General features: G+C 40.6%; 1 protein-coding gene across 6 annotated transcripts in view; it reads left to right on the top strand.

Annotated features, from left to right (window-relative positions):
* Nucleotides 1-21,981, top strand: part of LOC116995764 (ankyrin repeat domain-containing protein 26-like) — a 50,013-nt gene extending 28,032 nt beyond the window's left edge. For all 6 annotated transcript variants that reach the window (XM_033058715.1, XM_033058714.1, XM_033058712.1 and 3 more), the window contains 15 exons: nt 1,554-1,737; nt 2,120-2,266; nt 4,064-5,017; nt 6,521-6,673; nt 7,613-7,788; nt 7,988-8,081; nt 9,117-9,191; nt 10,343-10,477; nt 11,393-11,505; nt 11,923-12,064; nt 13,236-13,517; nt 13,803-14,038; nt 14,765-15,011; nt 19,408-19,453; nt 20,529-21,981. In XM_033058715.1, coding sequence (XP_032914606.1) covers nt 1,554-1,737; nt 2,120-2,266; nt 4,064-5,017; nt 6,521-6,673; nt 7,613-7,788; nt 7,988-8,081; nt 9,117-9,191; nt 10,343-10,477; nt 11,393-11,505; nt 11,923-12,064; nt 13,236-13,517; nt 13,803-14,038; nt 14,765-15,011; nt 19,408-19,453; nt 20,529-20,650 — 3,106 coding nt within the window. In that variant the 3' untranslated portion in view covers nt 20,651-21,981. The remainder of the gene's footprint in view (nt 1-1,553; nt 1,738-2,119; nt 2,267-4,063; nt 5,018-6,520; nt 6,674-7,612; nt 7,789-7,987; nt 8,082-9,116; nt 9,192-10,342; nt 10,478-11,392; nt 11,506-11,922; nt 12,065-13,235; nt 13,518-13,802; nt 14,039-14,764; nt 15,012-19,407; nt 19,454-20,528) is intronic.
* Nucleotides 21,982-22,376: the final 395 nt, after the last annotated feature.

The raw sequence follows: 22,376 nt of genomic DNA, 5'->3' as shown, positions 1-22,376 counted from the left end.
AATTCAGGGTTTCCCCATTCTCTATAATCCTGAGCTAGACTTGGATGGATGTGAGGTTTTTAACCACTGTTGCATCACTTCAGACAGGAGTAGCTGGTACACACCATAGGAAATTCAGCAAGAGCAAATGCAGAACCTTGCTCTTGGGAAGAAGTATCCTCTTGTGATGATATCCTGGGAATAGCCTGGGCAAGGAGCTTGCTGAGAAGACTTTGGTGGTCTTGCTAGAGCAAGATGAACATGAACCAGTATGAGCTGGCAGCTGAGAAGGCAAGTGGCAGCAGATCAGGAGATGGAAAGAAGTGATTATTTGCCACTGCTGAGCACTTACTGAATATCATCTAGAGCACTGTGTCCAGTTCTTGGCCTTCTAGTACCGGGGGATCTTAATTGGTATGTGTGAGTTCAGCAGAGAACTAGTAAGCTGGTCAGGGAGCAGGAGCATCAGCCCTGTGAGGAGAGACTGAGGGAACTGAGCTTTGAGTTGTGCCTCCTGGTGTATGGACAAGGATTATGAAGAAGACAGAGCCAGTCCCAGCTTTACCTGTATTGGACTCTAGCAGTTTATCATGGTTTAAACCCAGCTGGCAACTATACCCCATGCAGCTGCTCACCCACTTACCCACCAGTGGGATGGCAAGAAGAGAATCAGAATGGTAAAACTGAGAAAGCTCATGGGTTGAGATGAAGACAGTGTAATAAGGAAATCAAAAGCCGTGCACACAAGCAAAGCAAAACAAGGAATCTATTCACCACTACCCATGGACAGGCAGGTGTTCATCCATCCCTTGCAGAGCAGGGTTCCATCACATGGAGCAGTTACTTGGGAAGATAAATGCAATCACTCTGACTATCTTACCCTCTTCCTTCTTCTTCTGCCCACTATATATACTGAGCATGATGTCATATGGTTTGGAAAATCTCTTGTGTCGGGTCACCTAGCTGTCCCACCCAGCTTCTTGTACACCCACAACCCCCTTGCTAGTGGGGCAGTAGGAGAAGCAGAAAATGCCTTGTTGCTGTGCAGATGTTGCTCAGCATCTAGAAAAAAACTTCTGTATTATCAGCTGTTTTCAGCACCAATTCAAGAACAGACCCATGTGAAGAAAATTAACTTTACCTTAGCCACTATTTTTCAAAATTCCAAAGTATCTAACTAGTGCTCATCATGTTAAGAAAATGTATAATAATCATAGTCAAAATGTTGCTTTGATTGCTAAGACAAACTCCTCATGATCTGTCTGTAATATGAAGATGACTTCTCCAGAAGTAACAGAAATGTGCATATTTCAGTATATTTACCTAGATAAACTTGAAAGTGATGAAACAGTCAATTTTTATTTCCATATATCGTAAAACTGAAATAATGGATAATGGAATGACATACTAACTCTTTAAAAAGTTAAAAATTAGAGTAAAAATAAAAAGTCTGAAAATATTTAATGTTTTTATGGTTTGAGTTGTTTCTGCAAGTTCATAGTTTAGAATATCTAATTTTTATATCAGTATTTTAGTTTCTTGATTAAAGAAACTGTTTTACTGTTAAATCCCAGGTTTACTTTGAAACAAGAAGAGGAAAAGAGGCTCAGAGTAGAAACACTGTATGAGAAAACAAGAGAAAAACTCAGAAAGAAAGAAGAGCAATATTGTAAAGAAATGGAGGAGAAACAGCAACTTGAATTACAATCAAGGAATTTAGAAATGGAGTTAGTAACACTGAGAAAGCTCCTCAAACAGGTATATTAGATAATGACTTAAACACTTTACCTTATTTTCTGCTTCTTTTTGGTGTTGTATTCCAGTATGCCTAAAGAAAGGTACTTTGTTCATGGAAGAGGCATTGGATAACTATTGCCAGATTTTTAGAACATCAGGTTTCCAAGTATTCTGTTCCCTTTTTTTGTTTGTATTTCAAAGCCTGACTTTAGAGTTATTTTTCTCAATTATTACAAAACATTCTGTATTTCCTCCTAATTTTTCAGATGAAAATTAAAATTTATTGATGGATTATCATAGCTGTGGAAAGCAAAATTATTTATAAGAATAAAAGGGAGAGTGGGACGATATTGTTGGCTTTGATTTTTCTGAAGGTGCAAGTAATTTAATTATATTATTATAGGTTGAAGACGAGCGTGATGAAACACAGAGACAGCTCTCTCAGGAAAAGAGTGCCAGAGCCCTGCAGGAAGGCATTTTGAACAACCACCTTTGGAGACAAAAGGAACTAGAAGAAGAAACAAGAAGAACTATAGGAAAAAGTTCAGATGTAAGCAAATTTTTTTCTAATTAAATTTCACCATGTTTGTTCTAATGTTTTATTATAACTTAAATATTTTTCTGCTTCTGGTGGATTATTTGCAGTTTACCAATCTAATTTTACTGTGCAAATATTTCTTCTGTTTTCCCTTTTGTCTTTAAAAGTTCTGGAAAGCAGTATCAGTGCTGTATGTACAGTGATTTCATGAATACAAGCCGCACTGTGTATAAGCCGCATTGCCGGGTGTTGGCAAACATTTCGTTCTTTGTCCATAAATAAGCCGCACCTGAGTATAAGCCGCTCTATCGTTCGCAGGGAGGACCCGCGTGCAACAAAGTTGCCAAATAGTAACAGAACCGCAGCAGGGCAGGGTTTACTGGCTCGGCTCAGACCATGAGGGCTCGGGGCTGCCGACAGGGCTGGGCGGCCCAGCTCGGTGCTGCCGCTTGGGGCCAGCTGCTGCTGCCTCTGGGCTTGCTCGCCCCAGCCCAGCGCTGCCCCGCAGTGGCAGGAGGGGCACAGAGCCGGCCGGCACCCGCGGCAGCAGTGGGAGGTGGGGATGGAGCCACTCCGCTCCTGCAGCGGCGGTACGTGGGAATGGGAGCCCCCCCGAGCCACGGGGCCAAGCAGGAGAGAGCTGCCTCGCCTTCCCCACCCCCTGTGCTGCCTGCATGAGCAGCTCCACCCGCCGCGCAGCAGAGTAACCAATTTGTAACAACCGCGTAAATGCCGGGTTTTACTGGCAGGTGCTTGACTTTGCAGTTTGCACTGACTCGGTTTGCGCTCCTGAGGTTAAAAATGTCAGAAAATTATTCACATATTGGCCACTCCTGAGTATAAGCCGCATTTCCGGTGTGGGAGCAAAATTTTGGTCAAAATGGTGCGGCTTGTATTAGCGAAATTACACTGCAGGTACAAGTAGAAAGTTAAAAGAAAACACTATTTACGCCATTTTTTAAACTGTCTTGTTTTTATTTCTTTGACATTTTATCATCACTTTTTGAAGTTTCTCACCGTAAAACACCTAGCTACCTACATCCAGACTGACCAGGAAAAAAGTTGTTTCACACTCACTCTGTGTAGTCATTACTTGGGTTTTTAAAAATTATTTATTCCCTTATCAAACTCTAAGTATGAAGTTCTTTTCCACCTCCGTACATTAAAGTTTTATGAAGGAAGATCAGCAGTGAATTAATTTGAAGGAGAATAAGCAATCATAAACACTATTAAATTAAAAAAAAGTCTTGAAAAGTTTACTGAATTTACTAAGAATCTGAAATTCTTGGAAGAATTATTTGTTCTTGGCTGTGCTGCCCAATAAATACAGGGTGAATATGCTAAAAAAAGTGTTAAGAAGACATTTAAAAAGGAAAATACCCTTTTAACGTGGTAAACAGAGATTTTACCTCTGGTAAACAGATACTTTACCAGATTGGTAACACAGCTAAACTAATCTAAAAGGGAATGTTTTTAAGGCATGCACACACAAGAAAGCACTCTCATTTTATATTATAACGCTTTATACCTGAAACATTTTAAATAATTTTCTTATATAGTTTCTAGTTTATGGGGAAAAAGGCATTATGTATTTGGTGTGTTTATTTATGGTTATGTTACGCTTTCATTCTGTGCCTGCATTGGACACATGAACTGGTTCATAGGGTAGTTTATGTCTTACCTGAAATTTTACTCCCATCTTTGAAGTCATGTTGCAATGTTAGAAATGTTAAAGTACAGTTTAATGCTGAAGTGGTTTTTTAGATTTCTTTCCTACCGGGATATTTGTTCATGTTCCCTCTCATTCAGGAATCCGACACTGAGAGAGAAAAGGATCTGTTGTACAAAAATCAATTACTGCAAGATGAAATTGCCATGCTAAGACTAGAACTTGATCAAATAAGACGTAGGCACGAGGAGGAAGAAGGAAAATATTTGGAGGAAAATGAGACTTTGAAAGAAAAAAATGAAGATCTCCAAAAAGAACTTAAGCTGAATGAGGAAGCCTTAACACAAACAGTTTTTCAGTACAATGGGCAACTGAACTTACTAAAGACAGAATCAGCTATGCTAACTTCTAAACTTGAGCAGACAAAAGAAAGCAAAGACAGACTAGAGACAGAAATCGAATCATTTCGTTCCCGCTTGAACACTACTGTTCAAGAGCTTGAACGTCACCAGTCATCAAAAAGTGATGTTGAACGAACATTGCAGAGGGAACGTGATGAATGGCTTCGCTTGCAAGACAAGCTCCATCATGACCTCTCAGATGTGCGAGAAGCCAACAAGAGCTTGTCTCAGCAGCTGAGTAAAGCTGAAAGCAAAGCTAACAGTCTAGAAAATGAGCTTCACCAGTTAAAACAAACGCTCAGAGAAAAAACATTGGTTTTAGAAATGACACAGAAAGAATTAAGTCAAACCCAGTCTCAGGCAAAGGAATACGATCATGCTCGACAACTTGAGAAAGACCAAGTAAACAAACTTATAATAAAGCAGGAATCCATGCAGGAGCGATTAGCCCAGCTCCAGAGTGAAAACCTTTTGCTCCGTCAGCAGCTGGAAGATCTGCAGAACAAAGGAATCATCAAAGAAAAAGTAGTAAATGATGTGCAAGATCGATTTAATGATATTTTCAACAAACTCAGAGCTGATACTGAAAAGCAAGTTTACCTAGTGGAAGAGAGAAACAAGGAATTAAATGCCAAGTGTATTGATTTAAGAGAACAAGTCTTCAAATATGAGACTGACAAAATAGAGAGAGAGGTAAAATATAGACTTACAGCAATTTAAAGTTTTCCAGTTCTTGAAATTATTTTGTTTCTAAAGTGGATTAGTTACAAGCCATATGCATGGGACCAGATAATGATGATTTGTTCTGGTTTGTTGTGGTTCTCTTGAAATTGTGGAAAGGTTTTGGTAAATGAGATGTTAGAGCCTCAGATCTGAGCAGAGAGCAGAGCAAAGGTATCCAAGTCTGCTTTGATCAAGAAAGGTGATTCTTCTCTAGAACTTCTTTCATCTCTTTTCCTTAGTCCATTTTTTGCCCTATAGAATTGGTTTAGGTATTTAATGATTTTTTTAAAGTTACGACACAAGAGTGACGTAAAAGGAAGAATATGGCAGTTGAGAAATGAAGATGCAGATGAGTGAATTGTGTGAGATAGACCTACAGAGGAAAAACATTGTTTCTCCCTAAGTTGCTATCAAAGTTGAAGAGTATTATAGTGTCCAGGTGTTAATTTGTAAATATTCTGGGGGCTCTAAGGGATCTGTCTGGCAAATGCATCATTATCTGTATTCCTAGGAGTAGGTAGGGTATTCTCTAATGAGAGCAATTTCAGGTAGAGTAATGACTTAAAAATTGCCTTACCCATTTTGTTTAATCTCCCTTACTTTCTAGACAATATGAACTAATAAAAATCAGTATTTAGACACACTGCTGAACGATTTCTCCTTTAATGATTCAAATAGTGATTTTAAATTACACTTCCTTTTTTCCTAACAAGTCCGGAATCTTGGAGTGAGATAAATACAGGCATGTGTGACATAACTGCTTTATTCTTCATTTGTCAGTTACTGTAAGGGGTGTGTGGGGAAAGAACTCCAGCAATACTGTCAGTCATTTTAATCTGTGAATTGCTGTGTGTTCTTCATACCAAAACAACAGGTTCCCTCTGAAAATAGTACATTTATGTAACTGTATGAGTTATCTAGATTGTAGTAAACGTAATATGTTAATATTAAGTTAGTTGTTATTCTAAAACATTAAGACAGCTGTAAGAGGATGTGATTCAACATATTCTTAGAGTATATCTAAAAAGAGCTTTTAGATATAGGTATTCATTTAGTTATTTTTGTAAAATGTAGGAATAGAACAAAGAATTACCTGATACCAAGTACTGCCTTTGGTCAACAAAGTAGTATCTACAGTCAGATTGTGGCTCTTCCATCATAACTGATTTCTTTGGATTTTGTTAGAAAAATTTCCATGATTGCAGTGTGTGCTTATGCATAGTTTCAAGTAGAACGATGCTGGGTCTTTTTTATATATTAGGAAACCAAAATTCTCATGAACAGCTGCTGACAGTTTGGGGGTGTGCAGCTGAGAAGGATGGAGAGGTGATTGTCTGTGCACATGCCTCCTGGTGACAATTTCACTTGAGTTCAATCCAAAGACAAGTCTAACTCTATAATCAAATAAATGAGAGTAAAGGCATTTTTCATATTCCTACAGCTTTATTTATGTTCATTTAATTGTTTCATTAGGGCATGATCAGACAGTTGCAGCAGGAGCTTGCTGATGCTCTGAAAAAGCAATCTATGTCAGAAGCTTCACTGGAAGTTACTACACGCTACCGCAGTGACTTGGAGGAAGACAAGCTGCACTTGCAAAAGGAATTGGAAAAGTCCAAAATCAAGGTGCATAATGTCTGTAATTATATAAATAAATCTTAGGGTGGTTATTGAAAGTAGGATTGGATGTTGTCCTATAATCCCAGGAAAAAATGTAACAGGATAGATTTAATGATGTGGGAATCAATTACATTGTTTTATAAACTTGTTGTCCATGTCTTTGACATGTGGACATTATGCCCTTACTTGGACAAAATTTTTATTTGTGAAGGTGCTTTTCACAATAAATTTGTGTCTATGTCTGTTGCCATTGGTTTAGCCAAGTAGATTGTCTGATTTCTGAAGAACAGTCGAAGTACTGGACTGCTGTGTTTGGACATTTTTATGCCGTCTTGCTTTCCCCCTCCCCACACCCTGACCTGTCACCATGTAGCATGTCAAATTCTGAATGTTTTTGTAACTTATTCTGCATTTTTCCCCCTTCTTTGGTACTGTTATAATTTGCCATCCTTAAGTGGTTTTCATGCAAGGGACGTACAAGCTATTTCTGAGTTAGGGACCACCTTTCACGGTGTTTTTCCAAGGTATGGATGTATAGAAGCCATGGAGTTCTAAAAGGAAAATAATTTAAAATCTGATCCTAATGAGGGACTTTTGAAGTCACTACAGACAGATGAGCTTGTAAATTCATGTTTTTACGGAGAAGCAAACAGGTGAATACAAAGAGCATCCTAAGTCACCAAAAGGATCAGACCAGCAGTGTCAGTGGTTAGAACTGTACTCTAGGAAATCCATGGAGGGATGGGAGAGGCTGCTGTAGAAGATGGCAAAGCAACACAGCTTGTGTTGCTAGTAGAAGCAAAGCTTTGAAAGTACTTGAGATGATTACAGTTATTTGGGCAGAGTATGGGCAGATATCTGCAGCACGTGAATCCTTGGGCAGCAGGTGACTCCTCTGTATAAAAGCTCACCTGACAACTGTGGATTCTTTCTGTGACTTTACAGTTGCGGGAGGTGGAAGAAAAATATCTTCAATCTGAGCGTTGTGTTCATGACTTGAAGACTGCCTTGGATGATAAGGAAAGAGAAGCAACAGCTTCTGCCCAGAAACTGCAGGACCAGCTATTGGCATCTTCTGAGACTAACACTACTATAAAACAACTGGAAGAACATGTGCAACAGTAAGAGAACACAGGGGGGCGAGATATCTGTCACTTGCAGGGATTGGCTGGAAACCACAGCATAGATAGGTAGTCTTGTTTCATCACAGCAAATTATTAAGATTTTGAAGGACATTCTTGCATTTTATTATTTTGCACTCTTCTTTTGGAATTTGTGCTCTGGCAGATCTTTATAATAAGACCTATAATTCTTTTTAAGCCTTGAAATTGAAAAGAACTGTTTGGAAGCAACTGTCCAGCAACAAAGCAACAGGATTGAAGCCCTACAGAGAGACCTGCAAGCCTCTGCCTCAGTAAGCTGCTCATAAATTTTACTTTTCATGACTCCTGAGCCTAGTTACCTATTTCTGTGGGGAAGTGTTATGGTGAGGTTTTCCTGGAGAGCCAAGGAAGCTCAGTTCCTGCATTTTTCTGAATAGAGGCTGCTCAGAAAGCAGCCTGCTCTACTTCCCAGCCATCTGGTTTTGAAAATGTTCCCGTGCTATAGCAAACACTCTAAAAGGTAAGGATTTGACAGCAATACACTGGTGTAACTTTAGACCCTTCATAACATTACATGGCTGCTTTGAGGGCTGTGATGTGTTTCATTTAAGGTATTCAAGTTAACTGGGTATATTGATGCCAAGAGTCTTTATTCCAGAGACCTGGCTGACCTCATCAGACTGAAACAAAATTATATGTCCCAGAGCTTTTGCTGTACAGAATTGCTTTTCCTCTGGCTACTTGCTGTGTGTCTGTTCTCATGAAACAGTGAAGAGGACTGCTTGTGGTAGCTGCAAAACTCAATGTTAGCCTTGGAATTTATCACTGCTTCTACGCAGTGGTTAATTTTAGCTCAGATAAGGACCATATCTGTGGCCTGAATTAAGAGATATTTTTTATTGTTGCTTTTTGTGTACTGTAGCTAGTGAACTAGGATTCTGTTAGGACTGTAGATGTCAATTACAGCTGAAGGTATTTAGAAAATCACTACATGTGATAGTCAAATTTTATGATGTACTGATACTGTCAAGAGAAGTGGGAGGGCAGTCACAAATCCACCCACTTTGATAATAGGGCATGATTTTCATGAGAAAAGCTGCTCCAGCCTATTTTCATTGAAGATTCTTTATATTCCTCATGGTCTTTCTCCCAAGTGCACCAAATGCAGAGGTGATGATTTCTAACAATTTTATAGTGGCATCAAACTAAAGCCGTTTTGGTCATTGTTACTGGGTGTAAATAGTGTAGGAATAAAGAGGTAAAGAGGTTGTGTAATATTTTTGTCAGTGAGGTGTAACTTCAGAAAATCATAGTGTGCCTTCTTGCTTCTTGTAATGCTTCTATAGGTTCATAACCGCCTGGAAGACTTGATAATGAACTTACAGACAGCACAGGCAGCTGCAGAAGACCACCACAAGCAGGTACATTACAGGCTTCTGTGAATGACTCTTCTAGTCTTTGAAATTTTTGTGTGTAGGTAATAGATGAAAAAATCATTTGGGCTGTGTAAGCACACAGCTGTTAAATACCCATCTGGCTTTAGGGCAAGGTAACCCTCAAGGGAGATGGTTGTTCATTTCCTCATTTTCCTACTGCTGTGTTTTGTATGTGTTGTGGTGTGCAAGATAGTTGTGTTCAGTGTCATTCATCTGATGAATTCTCTTTCCCATCCCACCTGCAGGGAGTGAGCAAGTGGCTGCATAATGCTTAGCTGCCTACCAGGTTAAGCCATAGCCAATGACTGATAGAATGGATGTTGTGGACAGCTTGGAGATCTGTGGTTGAAGGCTGAGAGAAGAGACTGGACTTGACAGATCCATATTATCTTTCCAGTTTTGCCAGAGCTTATCTTGAGGCCATGTGAATTTTTGTCATGAGACCCAATGTTTTGCCTCCTCTGTAAGGACTTAAAGTCATACATCCTAAGGATTTTTTTTATCTGAGACTGTGCTAAGTGTTTTGTCACTTTCTGTAGCCAGTAAACACGTCTTGTTTTTATCTTTATCTCTTTTGTAATTTTCTTTTTTTTTCCTTAAAAAACGCCACTAAAAGCATCTAGTCAACTTCCAGTCTTTATACTTGAACTGAATCAGCAAGTTCTGTTCAATTCAAATGCATCTGTTAGGCAAATCTTTGTCCCTTTAGATAGAACCATCAATACCATTGTCAATTTCAAACATTTTCTTGCTCTCAAGAGATTTATAGTTGTTACAGAAGCCATGAGGGTAAGGTATATTCTGTGGTGAGCACCAGAAGTGAGAATATTAGAAAGTATGTAAAGAACACTGGAGAACCTTTTGGAAGAAAGCTACAGGGTGATTTTGTGTGTATGTTTGTTATTCCCCAAAGTTCAACCTCATCTCACCATTCTTATAGCATTCATTCTTTTTACCGTCTTCCATTTCTCTTCTTGGTTATGTTTCCTGAGCTGTGTTTTACATTCCACATTAACATTAACCATAGATATTGAATGGGGAGAGGAGAGAGTTTCCATTTAAGTTACAGCTTTCTGTTGCCATGTCTTCTTTATGGTCACCTTAATTTTCTTCTTCTGCCATTGTTGGTTTTACAGGCACAAAAGCAGAATTTGCTGTCTCTGACATCAAAGGACTTGCAGAGCATGTGGGAAGAGCAGTTTAAGTCAAGATCCAACCTCGAAGAGCGTGTTGCTCAACTTGACAGGGAAAAGGCAGACCTCTTTGAACAGGTAAATCCAGAAAATTCCCCAGAGACCTAAGCCAGTACCTGAGAGAACTACATTAACCTTTTGCTGAGTTCCTACATAAAGAGCATTTTTTAAAATTACCCCTGCCATTCAGGCTCTGGATATGTTGTGATTTGTGGATCATCCAGGAAGCAAATGAAAGCTGTCTGGTTATCTTTTATAAGTTCTGAAGTGATTTTCTTTGAAAGAGTTCCCAGTATGGTTTCCATCAGTTGAGTGCATGAAGCAAGGCTGCAATTCTCCAGTTCTTTCTTGGATTCCTTCTGGCCATCTTCTGACCCCTTCGTTTTCTGGGCAGGTTTGAAGTATTTCATTTTTCCAGTGCAGTACATGGAGGAGCAGCAGTATTTTTTCTGGGTAATGGATACTTAAAAGCCTTGCAGAAAAACATACTGCAAGAATTCTGGGGAAATGAACTAGTGCTTTGGAAACCAGAAATGACTGACAGTTTCAAAGGGGAAGTCTTTCCCTCCTCATCTGTAGGGGTATAAAGAAATTACAAAGCACAACTAGCACATAAGTAAGTAGCCACAAAGAAGAGGTGGAAGGGAATAGTATATTTAAAAATTCCCAAAGATCAAATTCCTCTTCCTGCTGGTCAGTAAAGATCTTGTAAAAACTTCAGATTTATTTGTATACTTCCATGATAAGCATACCTACATAAACCTTGCTATGAGTTGAGAACTCTTGAGTCCAGCATCTTTTCCACCTTTGTTTCAGTGGAGGCATATATTTTTGTTCTTCATTATTGGCCAGTTTGCTGTGAAACTTGATGTGGAACTTGACTAACAGTTGGAGATGGACTGCAGCTTCTCTGTGGGGAAGGCTAGAGAACAGATTTGTATGTAGCTATTGTTCTTATGTTTTATGTGTCACATGTCTTTTCTGTTTTGAAAGTGTGAAAGTGAAAGAAAGAAAGTGAAGAAACTGATAGAGTTAAAACGCCCAGTTGAACTCCGTCTGGACCAAGAAATGAGAAGAAACTTAGAATTGCAGAAAGACTTTAAGAGGTATGCCTTTTTGATGTGGTGAAGAGATATCCTTGAATAGAAGTCCAGTTTTATTTAACTGTAATGTAAGAATAAGCATTCATATTGTGTGAGCCAACTGAAGTCTCATGTTAGTTCCTGCAAGGTACATCTGTGCATGAACCTATACTTAGTTTAGAGCTGCAAGAGGAATTGTCAATCCAGGTTGCCCTGCACTTCTCCAGGGGTGGGGAAGAAAGTCTTCATCTTTTCAGCTGAAATTTGGATGTTCCAGGTGATTTGTGACACAGGAAGAGCGGGTCTTTTCTCAGCAATTCCTGGTACTATCAAATATGTTAAAGATTAAGAAAGCTATGTCTGCACTCCTTACTTGAGAGCATATAGGAAAGGTTGCTTATTCCTGTGTTTCGTTGTTTTCTGAACTGATCTACTGTATAGGTTGAAGAAACTTCTCAGTAGAGCTACGAAGAAAATAAGGGTATATGAAGAGAGAGAAGTGGAGTCCCAGCTTAATTTGAAGGGAGAAATGAAGAGCAGATATTCTGAAATGGTCAGTGAAGTTGATAGATTGAGAGCAAAGGTGAGCTCTGCTTAATTTGGGGTTTGTTTGGTTGTAGTGTTACTTCTTTTCAAACCTGTGTGAAGCTTTCTCTGTATTTCTTGTCATGATGATTTTCTTTCCTTGGCTGTATTTTAGATTTGACTGACCTCTATCAGTGCTTTTTCTACTGTTAGAGAAGCAGGTGACTGATACTGATGATGTCATTATAGCTAAGGATGCAAAGCAGTCATGTGCAATGGCACAGGAAGGGCAGACTGAGCTGCAGAGGAAGGGCAAGCCAAGAGTGTCAGCAAGGCTGGCAGGTCCATGACCTCATGGGCCAAGGAGCTGTCCCACAGGTGCTCACCAAGAAGAACAGAACAGGTCTGGTGACAGCAAGTGGGGTCAGCCAAGAGTGCAGATCCTCAGGCGAGGCCTTAGGGACAGGCAGTTCTGCCATCCTACCAGCCCATCATGTTCAAGGGTGAGGGTCAGGGCTGAGAGCAGTGGGCCTCAGCTCAGGCCCAGCTGCAGTGTGAGGCTGGGGCAGCATCACCTAGGTCTGACAGATGGGTTCCTTCTCTGGAAGAGAGGAGAGGAATGCCACTGCTGTTCACACAGCAAGAGCAACCCTTGAGCCCCGTCTCGAGGACGAGTTCAGCCAGAGGCAGTTGGGACTTTCCTTTCCTGAAAAGTGTTGTTGCTGTGCAGGATACAATGAGGAGAGGTGACATAGGAGAAGTACTGTAACTTACTGCTCACAGGTTTCAGCCCATCTTGGCATGGGGACCCAGAAGTATTGTTGCCAGAGATGTTTTTGAGGTTGCTCTGGCTGTTCAGTAGTAGCATATAAACTTTATGTACTTCTCCACCCATTACTCAGATTTGTTGCTAGAGAAGCCGCATTTTACCATATGTTCAGCTTTAGAAGGCATCACTGTAGAATCAGTTACTGCTTTTGCAGTGACTCATTTTTAGTCCAGAAGCTAATAGCACTTTTGCATGAAGACCTGCAAAAGGATTCCTCAGGTTCCTATCACAAATGATGTGAAGGTTGATCTCGTTGGAAAAGAAGAGCTCAGTTACATTAAGTTTTTAAGATTGAGTATGCAAATGATAAATACAGTTTCCGTGGACAACCCCTTTAATGATTTTAACAGAATTCACTGTCTTTAGATGCCTCTGAAGTTTTTTTTTTCCCTATGTACAGGTTGCTGAACTTTCCCAGCAGCTGGACATGGAGTCTAAAAAAAGCATGCAGCTAGAAGCACAAAACCGGGATCTACGAGAAGAGCTGTCTACCCTGCATGGGAACTGTGAAAAACTGGAGAAGACCAAATGCCAGCTGAAAGAAGAGGTGGCAAAACTCCAACGTCACTTGGAGACTAACATGGTGGATCACAGCCAAATAGAACAGTATAAAAGAGAGGTTGATGAACGAGCAGGCCAAGAAATAAGACAGAAACTACAAGAAGTCAATCTGTTTTTGCAAGTGAGTGACTTTTTGAGGTGTGTCTGTAGGCACTCTGTAGACTTTAGTTGTGGCCACCATTTCTCTATGCACTGTCCTACAGAGATAATGCCCTTTCATTAATAGCTTTGAACTTCATCCTGAATGAAAAGAATTACTTAACTCAAGGTTTTGCCTTGATTGCTGATGGTAGTGAGGAGGCACAGCTGCCCCTCTCAGCCAAGCTGGGCCCTTGAACTTGGCTACATGCAATTGACAGGTGGGGACAGTTCTCTTTCTGGTGGTTGAAGGTACTGTCTCTTTCAGGCACAGGCAGCCTCCCAGGACAGACTAGAACACATCAGAGCCAGTCATCATGCTTCTCTGAGAAACCAGCTAAAAGACAGAATTAGAGATCTTGAATGTGAATTGGACAAGATAAAAAATACTCAACAAGACAGTACTTTTCCAAAAGAATCTGTGCAGGCAGAAGTGGAGAAGTACAAGGAGCTGTATCTGGAGGAAGTGAAAACTAGACGATGCCTAGCAAAGAAACTGGAAAGGTAAGTCTATGCTTTCTTTGGACTGGTAATAAGAAACTCCTTTTTCCTCATGTATATTTTTTGTTAATTCCTGTTCTGCACCTAGCCAGCATTGAAAGCATGGCATGTTTGTGAGAAAAGGACTGTAAGATCCTTCCTGTTCAGCAGGCCTTCATTTCTCTTTACTGTTTCATCAGGAACACAACTGATCATGGCATTAACAGGATATACTTTGCAAGCTGATGTTGTTTTAACTGGCAGCTTTTTTTGCCAGTCCCTATAATATCATCCTCTGTACAACAGAAAAAATAAATTTCATGTCCTTTATTGTTTGAATCAGGGTAGGCCTCTCAGAACAGATTTCTGTTCTGTGAAGGAAAAATAGAAACTATCTTTTTTGGCTTCTGTTTAAGCAGTGCCTCTGAGCTTTGAGCTTCCCTTGGGAAGGGGGGCCAGCCCAGAGTTGTTATAGAGGTGATGTGCCTTCCAGAAAAAGCTATGTAAAGACATGGCTTTCACAGAAGGCTTTGAAGCCCTCATGCTGAGCAGTGTTGGTGACCCATGCTGCTCCTTGCACCTGCTGTGACATCTTAGAAACAGGCCCTCCAAACAAGCTCAGGTCAAATTATGTGCTATTTTTGAAGGCTCTTCATCTCAGAAGTAAAATAATAATCAAGGACTTGGAGACTAACTTTGGGCAAGTGCTACTACCAAAGGTAACTGCTTGCGTGCTTTGGAATGTTTCAGAGCTAATGAGAGACTTGAAGAAACCAATGCTAAGCTCCTCCGGGAGCGCCACAAAAGCAAATCATTAATCACGAGCAGCATTGTCAGTGGAGGTCTGGCTGCAACTCCAGTTCTCTATTCAACTGCACTGGGACATCTTGGCAACCATTTGGGACTGAACAGAAGTCTCAGTCTAGGAGAAAGCTTCCTCAGCCCAACTGAGAACACATTATCCTCAAGAAACAGGGTTGCAGCCTTTGTGGCCAAGGTAAGCATTTTGAAATATCATTCTCAACTGCTGCTGAAGCGTGGCCGTAGGCAAGGTTGTCCTTTTTAGCCTGAAGTTAAAATCTCTTTATTGGTCCATATTGTCTAATAGGCCAAAGCAACTTCTAATCCTTAGAACAGTGCACAGGTGTACATTGTAAGGCTGAAGATTTTTAGTCATCAGGTTTGTAAAAGTTTTCAAGAGAGTCAAAGGCCATAAGTCAAAGCGGTGAACTGTGTCATGACATTTTTTTACACGAGAAGCTGTGACAAGGGGTACTGTGGCACAGGGAGTTCCAAGCTAAGCTCAACATGAAATTCCAGTGTATGATTTTGCTAACTTGTTTAAAATGGCTACCATCATGTTGTATGACAAATCCAGTCAGACATTTGAGACACTTTTTTCTTCTTCCTTGATCTTCAGTCTAGCAGTTTCTTCACAGAACTTGCTTTAGTATGTTAATACCAACAAAAGGATGTTTCAAAAATAAGATTATATGAATGGGATGGCATAACTTTGCTCTTACACTTCAGTGCAGAACACAAAGGAAGAAAAACTCAGGGACCCACTGTGAAAGGGAAATAAAGAGGAGACCCGGAGGGGTAGGGAGCACAGAAGAAGAGTGGGAAAGAAAGGACCCAGAGATGGGAGCAAGATGTTAAGAAAAAGGCAAAAGAGGAAACCATTCCTCTACTGGGCAGAAAGGCTGCATTTATTTAAAAGGAAAGGCTTAATAGTTATGCCTTTTTTGGAGAACAAGGAAAACAGACAGTGAATGGAAAGAAAGTGTGGGAGTACTCGATGCTTCTTAATTACAGCCACAGTTTTCAGGTAGAGCTTTCCATTTTCATTTTCCAGAAGACATTGGAATTCCCTGGGAATCTCAAAGTTTTGTCAGTATCAGGGGTTTGCTGCCTTCCTTTAAGTAGGGAAATTTAGTTACAAAAGTGAAGTGTTTCTCTAGGCTCTTTCGTGGTACATTGTTTTATACAGCTGCTAATAAATACAGATGTGAAGTTCAAACTTCTATATAGGCCTTTTCAATTTTTTTGTGAAAAATGCTTCCAAATCCACTTGTGGAAAACATCTGAGCTGATTCTAAGACAAGTATGCATTAGATCTGAGAATGGTGATACTGTTCTCTCTTAGTGTCCTGACTTCAGCAGCACCCATAGAGTTTCTTCTGAGCATGTGTGTCTTACAACTTTGAGCATTCTCTCAAAGTTGTTGAACAGTTCTGTATGACATTTTCCTAGTCTTCAATTACTGATGTCCAGAGGGGATTTGCTTTTTAATTTGGGGGCTTTCTTCTATACTAATATTTTTCCTTCCTAGTGCAGTTTTGTTGGTAGAACCTAGTCCGCTGAAGTTCTCTCTGCTCTTGATCACAACCTGAGGAGACTTTTAGTTTGTTGTCACCAGAAGAGCTGAGGATCATTCACTCATAATATAAACAGTTTGTCTTCTTAGGATTCCCTTTGAACTAATAATGTATCAAACTCTGAAGTTTTCTTCCTTGAATAAGGGTGAGTCAACTGCTATACCCACAGAAAACTTACCTATTTCTTACCAATTCAGCCAGGTTCTCTTAAGAGGGGAATCTCAGCATGCCACATTCCTCTCAATCCATGCAGAAGTCTGGTGTCTGGGACTAAGATTTCCTGCTGTGAATTTATCCTCCCTTACACTAAATTGAAATGCTCATTCTGTTCTGATAAGTCTTCCTGAAATTACCAATTAAAGAGCAACTGAGACTGACATGGCACCACCTGTAGCCTCAAGTACCTCAATGTTCAGTGTGTTCAGGAAAGTCTTAAAGCCTGGTCTTCCCTCTCCAAGTCATATACAGGAAGTACTGTTAGTGTTCTGTGCAGCATAACTGGGAAACGTAGTGCATAGCCTAGGGCAGGTGATGTCTGCTGCAAGTAATGCAAGAAGATGTTGGGACTCAAGGCCGCTTGTTATATTTATAAACTGTCAAGCTTAAATCCTAACAACTGTGCCAAAGGCTGGTGCTGATGAATGTGGGTGCTAGCTCTGCTAGCTGCAACCAGTGTGAATCGGTGGATTTATGAAACCAGTTTCCCTACAGAATGTGAGAAAGGGGATGTCAGCTCCCTACACTCTCTCAACTTCTGTTCCTGGTTTCATTTTCCATCTGCCCTCTTGTATTTTAGTGCTCTTTCTATTGTGAGCTTTTTCGTTGCCTCATGTACAGGTAGGGCATGTTCTTTTGTCTCACTGAAGACCTTTGAACTTCAGGCTTTTTTTCTTTCTTCTTCAGCTCCTTAATCAAAATTCTTCTCTCTCTTCTCTGCAGCCAGAGATGTGACAAGGTTTGTAGCCTCTACTGTTTACGCTTGAGTGCTACTGGAAATGTTTTGTCTATTTATGCTGCTAGAATTTGATTCAAACTTACCGATGCGTTCACATTGGCCTCAAGCTGGGAACACTTTGAAGTTGCTGGTTTCTCTGAGTGAAACAGTGACTTGCTGCTGAGTAGTTCTGTGCTTTATGTCTTTGTGAAGTTATAGCTTCTGTAGTAGTTCAGCTTCTATAAGATGGCACCGTATGTATGGATTTCGTATCTTCTCATGAAACTTGGTTAAACTAGAGGAGAAGGTTCCTAACTGTCCTCGCCTGTTCTGACAGTCAAAAAGTTCTGGCTAGCAGCAGCGGTTGTGTGTGCAGTAGCAGTACTGCTCTGAAGTTGAGTTCTTGACTCTGAGTATCATCTCATGGAGTCTTAGAAGATGAAGCTTATAAAGCTGTGGGTACAAGAAGCTGTGCACAAGAAGCTGTGGGGGTAAGCAGTAAGTCACCATCACTTCCTGGAGCAGAATTACTGAGATGGTGACTGCTGCAAGTCACCCAGTATATTACTGCCTGAAGAGCTATGCAGTGAGAGGTACCTGCTCAGGACACAGACACCAACTTGAGGCATAGTGGAATTCACTCAAATTCTGCAGTAAAACTGCAGAGAATTCTGGAAGGATATGCTAAGCTAATCAAAGCATAGAATCATTAGTAAAGAATTACAAAGGACAAGCTAAGCAATGTACCTAATGATTACTGCAAAAGAATGCCGATAGTGATAAAGAAAGATAGATCACCAGTTACTCCAATACTTTGCCATCATCCTGGTCTGAGACACCTCAGCTGTGGGGGGAAGGTGTCACAGTGAAGGACTGGAAAACCAAGGTTCTGGGAACTCCTGTGTTGTGTCCACCTTGCAGGCCACCAGGCTCTCCCAACTTTGCTGTGACAGTAGCCCAGCTTTTACACTGTTAAACAAACAAACTGGCATTGTGTCATTTCATCCTCCTGTTGGGCTTTCTCTCAGAGCCTTGCCAGGGCTCAAGGAGGAACCAAGAGAGTTGATTTTGATCCTATACCCCCTGGTTAGGCCAGATGTGGCCTCATCCATTTTCTAGATGCGGAAAGGTAAATACGTGTTCTGCCAATAAAGGCACACATAGAACAATGCTTTGTTCATGAGCAAATATATGTAGATAACATTTGTTTGGAAGGCTCATCTATAGGTCATCTTTGGCTCCAGGCCTCAGTCAGGGCCTGTTGTGCAGGCCTTGCTGCTTCGGGCCTTCTCCAGAGGGGGCAGAAGGACAGTGGAGACACTGTCAAAGTCCCAAAGGTGTATTTTCATGCAAAAGCCTTTCCATTCCTTTTCAGAGAAATCCATGTGTTTGCTTTATTTCCACCTATTTCTCTTTCCTTGGGTGGGGATCAGAATCACAAAAAGGTTACTGGAATAAGTAAGAGGTAAATAAGATTTTTGTTCTCTTGATTCATCCACACATGTTGCAGAGGGTCCTGTGGACCTTCTGGTTCTTGTGAAGGCTTCATAAACTGGGGAAAGTGCTTTTTTCCAACAGCTCAACTACTGCAGCTTTGCTTAGGATTAGTGCTGCTTTCGGTCATCTTTTGGTCTAGGCCTTAGATTTCCTGCTTCCTCCACTACCCATGTATCAGTTCACGTTCTAGGGGGGATCCCATTTCCCCAGGCTTTTACTGCTGCTTGTCCGCACTTGAAAAATACTTGAGGCTTGGGGGGAGTTGTTCTTTTGACACCACTGAGATGAGTTGGGCTCCATCTCTGTTACGCCACTCTCCCAGTAGTTAATACACACAGACAAGGTCACCTGAGCTTTGTCTACCCCAGGAAAGAAACAGTCACAGCTCTCTCAGCCTTTCTACATTGCTAATGTGGTCCAAGGCCTTCGGCATCTTCTTGGCCGTCATGGGCCATCATCTCCATTTGCATGATATTTTTAGGTTTTATCATGTTGTCTGTGGGGTGTAAGAATGTTTTAGGTGTTTTAGCAGTTACAGGTGAGTCATACTATATCTTAACTGTGTATTTGGTGTATAATTCTAGGTACGTCAGGAACTGGATGAAAAAATCACTAAGGAACTGAAAGAAGGTAATGTGTTATTACATTAGGAGTGTTTTTAAGGAAAAAGGTGACTGTTTCTATGTCTTGACAGCTTTCAAGCCATTATTTTCAACTTCCTCTGCTAAGCACAGAGATTTTTTTCTGCTAGCTGTCCAGTTTAGAATGTGAAATTGAACATGAAAAATTTCTGCTTCCCAAAATATTGCACAGAATTTTATGCACTCGCCTACAAAAAAAACCAAGAAGAAAATTCATCCACTGGCTCAAACAGAAACACTCAGTTTAAAATGAAGTTGCCCTTCACTAGAGTTAATCTTCAGCAAAAACATCAAAGAAGCCCCCAGATTTTTATTGATTTTTATAGATCTTCGTAGACTTCAGCCATCCCTTCCTTCCCTGTACATGGATCGCATTCAGTACTGTACCATACCATACATGTTGTCTGCTGTTAGAGCTTGATTTTTCTTCCTATGTTTCATGGCTTGTCTTTGTAGCCTAGGTCTTGGCAGTCTTGTTTTGAATAAGTAAGAAGCACATGATCAGGGAGGAAAAAACATTTCTTCAAGAAGAGATTGTTCAGTAGTGTTTAGGCAAACATGAGTTCAGTGCTTGCAACATGGAGCATAAAACACTCTACAGTTTGAGGCCAGGCATCCAAAGAAGAAATCCACCTGCTTCATGAGAACTGGTCCTCCCTGCTTTGCAGGGACTGCAGTTGTGTAGCTGCAGTGTTCCAATAAATCGTGGCTTTGAACATTTAAGGAACACAGAGACTTCAGGCTGAAGAGCTCTGCAGGAGCTATGCTAAGAATTAACACTGTTAAGGGCCCCTGGAGTCGTGTGGAGTCCCAGGAGATGTTCAGTGTGTAGCCTCCAGAATGTCTGTCACTAGCTTTACAAATCTGTTCACTGATAAGCAAATATGCACAAAATGTGTTTCTTCCTTTTCGCCCAGCTCTTCCCTTGTTAGGTGTCCTTGGAAATTTTAAAGTCTTGTTCAGGTTTAGAGACTCTCAAGTTATGCAAAATCTTCTTACAGTGTTTTATTTCTTCCTGACTGCTGTAAAAATAGCATAAGGAATGTTGTCTCTTTTCCCCACAGCCACTGCTGAACTTGAAACTGGATGTGCCGGATCTTCAAAAAACGTTCATGTAGACCAGGATCCCCTTTGTAAAGCAATAGAGGAGTACCGTGATGTTTTAACCAAAAATTACATGATTTGAATGAAATGCTGTGGAAAGACTCTGGACATTTTTTGGTTTAATGGAGCATCTATGGTTCTGTTGGTTCTTCTTCCCACTTCAGATGTGAAAACTTGTTTATTTTAGTCTGAATATAAACTCTATTACATGGATGTCAAGCACAGTGCACTCATCTGTTTTTTCTGAGCAGGAGAATGGCTGATCTGGATTCTTGAGCTTGACAAAACTGTCAGCAATGTTTCCTCTTACAGTAGATCCATTATGTTGCTCCACTCATGTTCTGTGTTTTTATAAAAGCATTCCCTTTGTTCTGTTTAATCATTTCAATGTGTTTGTAAGTTATCCAGTGTTATTTCAATGCTTAGGACATCATTTGATGTGCTTTGAGCCCAGTGCTGCAGTCCTGATGCAGTGACTAATTTCTGCTAATTAACTTATAGTGGTATTCAAGCTGGAGAAAAAGGCACTTTACATTTTTGTCACTTTATGCAACATAGGTTTGAAATGACGGTGAGTGTGTAGCAGTGCCAAGACTTGTTTTATGGTCTTTTTTGATATTTTTATTTAGTATCACAGAATGAGTGAGATTGGAAGGGACCTCTGGGAGGCTATTTGTTCTTGTCCTCCTGCTCTAGGAGGACCACCTTTAGGTAGTTTCCCAGATTTGTGTAGGTTTTTTAATTATTTAAAAATGGAAACTCCAAAGCCTCCATGGGCAACCTAGCTTCATGATCAGTCACTGTCACAATACACTTGAGTATCATAAGGGATATTCAAACTCAGTACCTCTCATCGTATTGATGTTGATTTCTGTATTAAAAATTGCTGCAGCTTCAGACTTTTGCAGCTCTTGCTTAAACACTTGTGGTACACCTGAAAACACTTCCAGTGGGAGGGGGGGAAAAAGGAGCATTAATATTATCAACTTTCCTCAGTACTTTTCCAGAACTTGTGTGATTGGATACCCAGTCTTCTTGTTGCTGCTAGCAGCTGAGGTTGGTGTCTGAAGCCCAGATGTGGTAAAAAATTGATAGCAACCATATAAACAGTTTTACTTATTTCAGGGAGTTACCAGTTTTTAATTAAGATATGAATTTCCCCTCTGCAAAAGTCACCAGCAGAGGATAGAACAAAGTCCCAGTTTTGGAAAAGTAAGAGTGATTGCACTGAGATGAATGAATACTGAAAGAATTTTAGGGTTTTGCCCACTGTTTCAAGGGCTTGAGTTGACAGATAGTGAGAAAAGCATTAAATGCTGCTGTGACACTTCCTTTTTATATTAATACATTTTTGTGTAGCTATTCCACTGTATTTACTTGAACTTGATATTTAATAAATTTTGCAATCTAGAACCTGGCTTTGTTTTATTGTTCCCTTTCTTGGCACTGCTTTCCACCCTGTCCCTGCTCATGGACCTCTCCAGCGCTCTCCTGGGCTCACAAATGCATGTTGCCTGTGCTTGTTCTCCTGTGAGAGACTGGCCTGCTACAGATGAATGAAGCAAACACTCAACCATTCGTAGTAACTGCCCAAGTTCTGCAAGAGACAGAACTGGCTCAAACAATTGGTCGGATAGTGCTTGGCTAGTGATGCACAGAGTGGCCTCCTCAGTGCAGATGTATGTGCACACCTGAGGCTACAAACTGGGTTTCCAGATAAGGGAAGAGGCTAAAGCAAATCCTGTAAAGTGGGATAGTCCTTACCATGCCAATATCTTCCCTTACATAATGGCTCAGCTCTGAAGTAC

The sequence above is a fragment of the Catharus ustulatus genome, chromosome 4 (genome assembly GCF_009819885.2).
Source record: "Catharus ustulatus isolate bCatUst1 chromosome 4, bCatUst1.pri.v2, whole genome shotgun sequence".
Lineage (NCBI taxonomy): Eukaryota > Metazoa > Chordata > Aves > Passeriformes > Turdidae > Catharus > Catharus ustulatus.
Note: the sequence above shows the minus strand (reverse complement) of the source record. Positions and strands in the feature narration are given on the sequence as shown.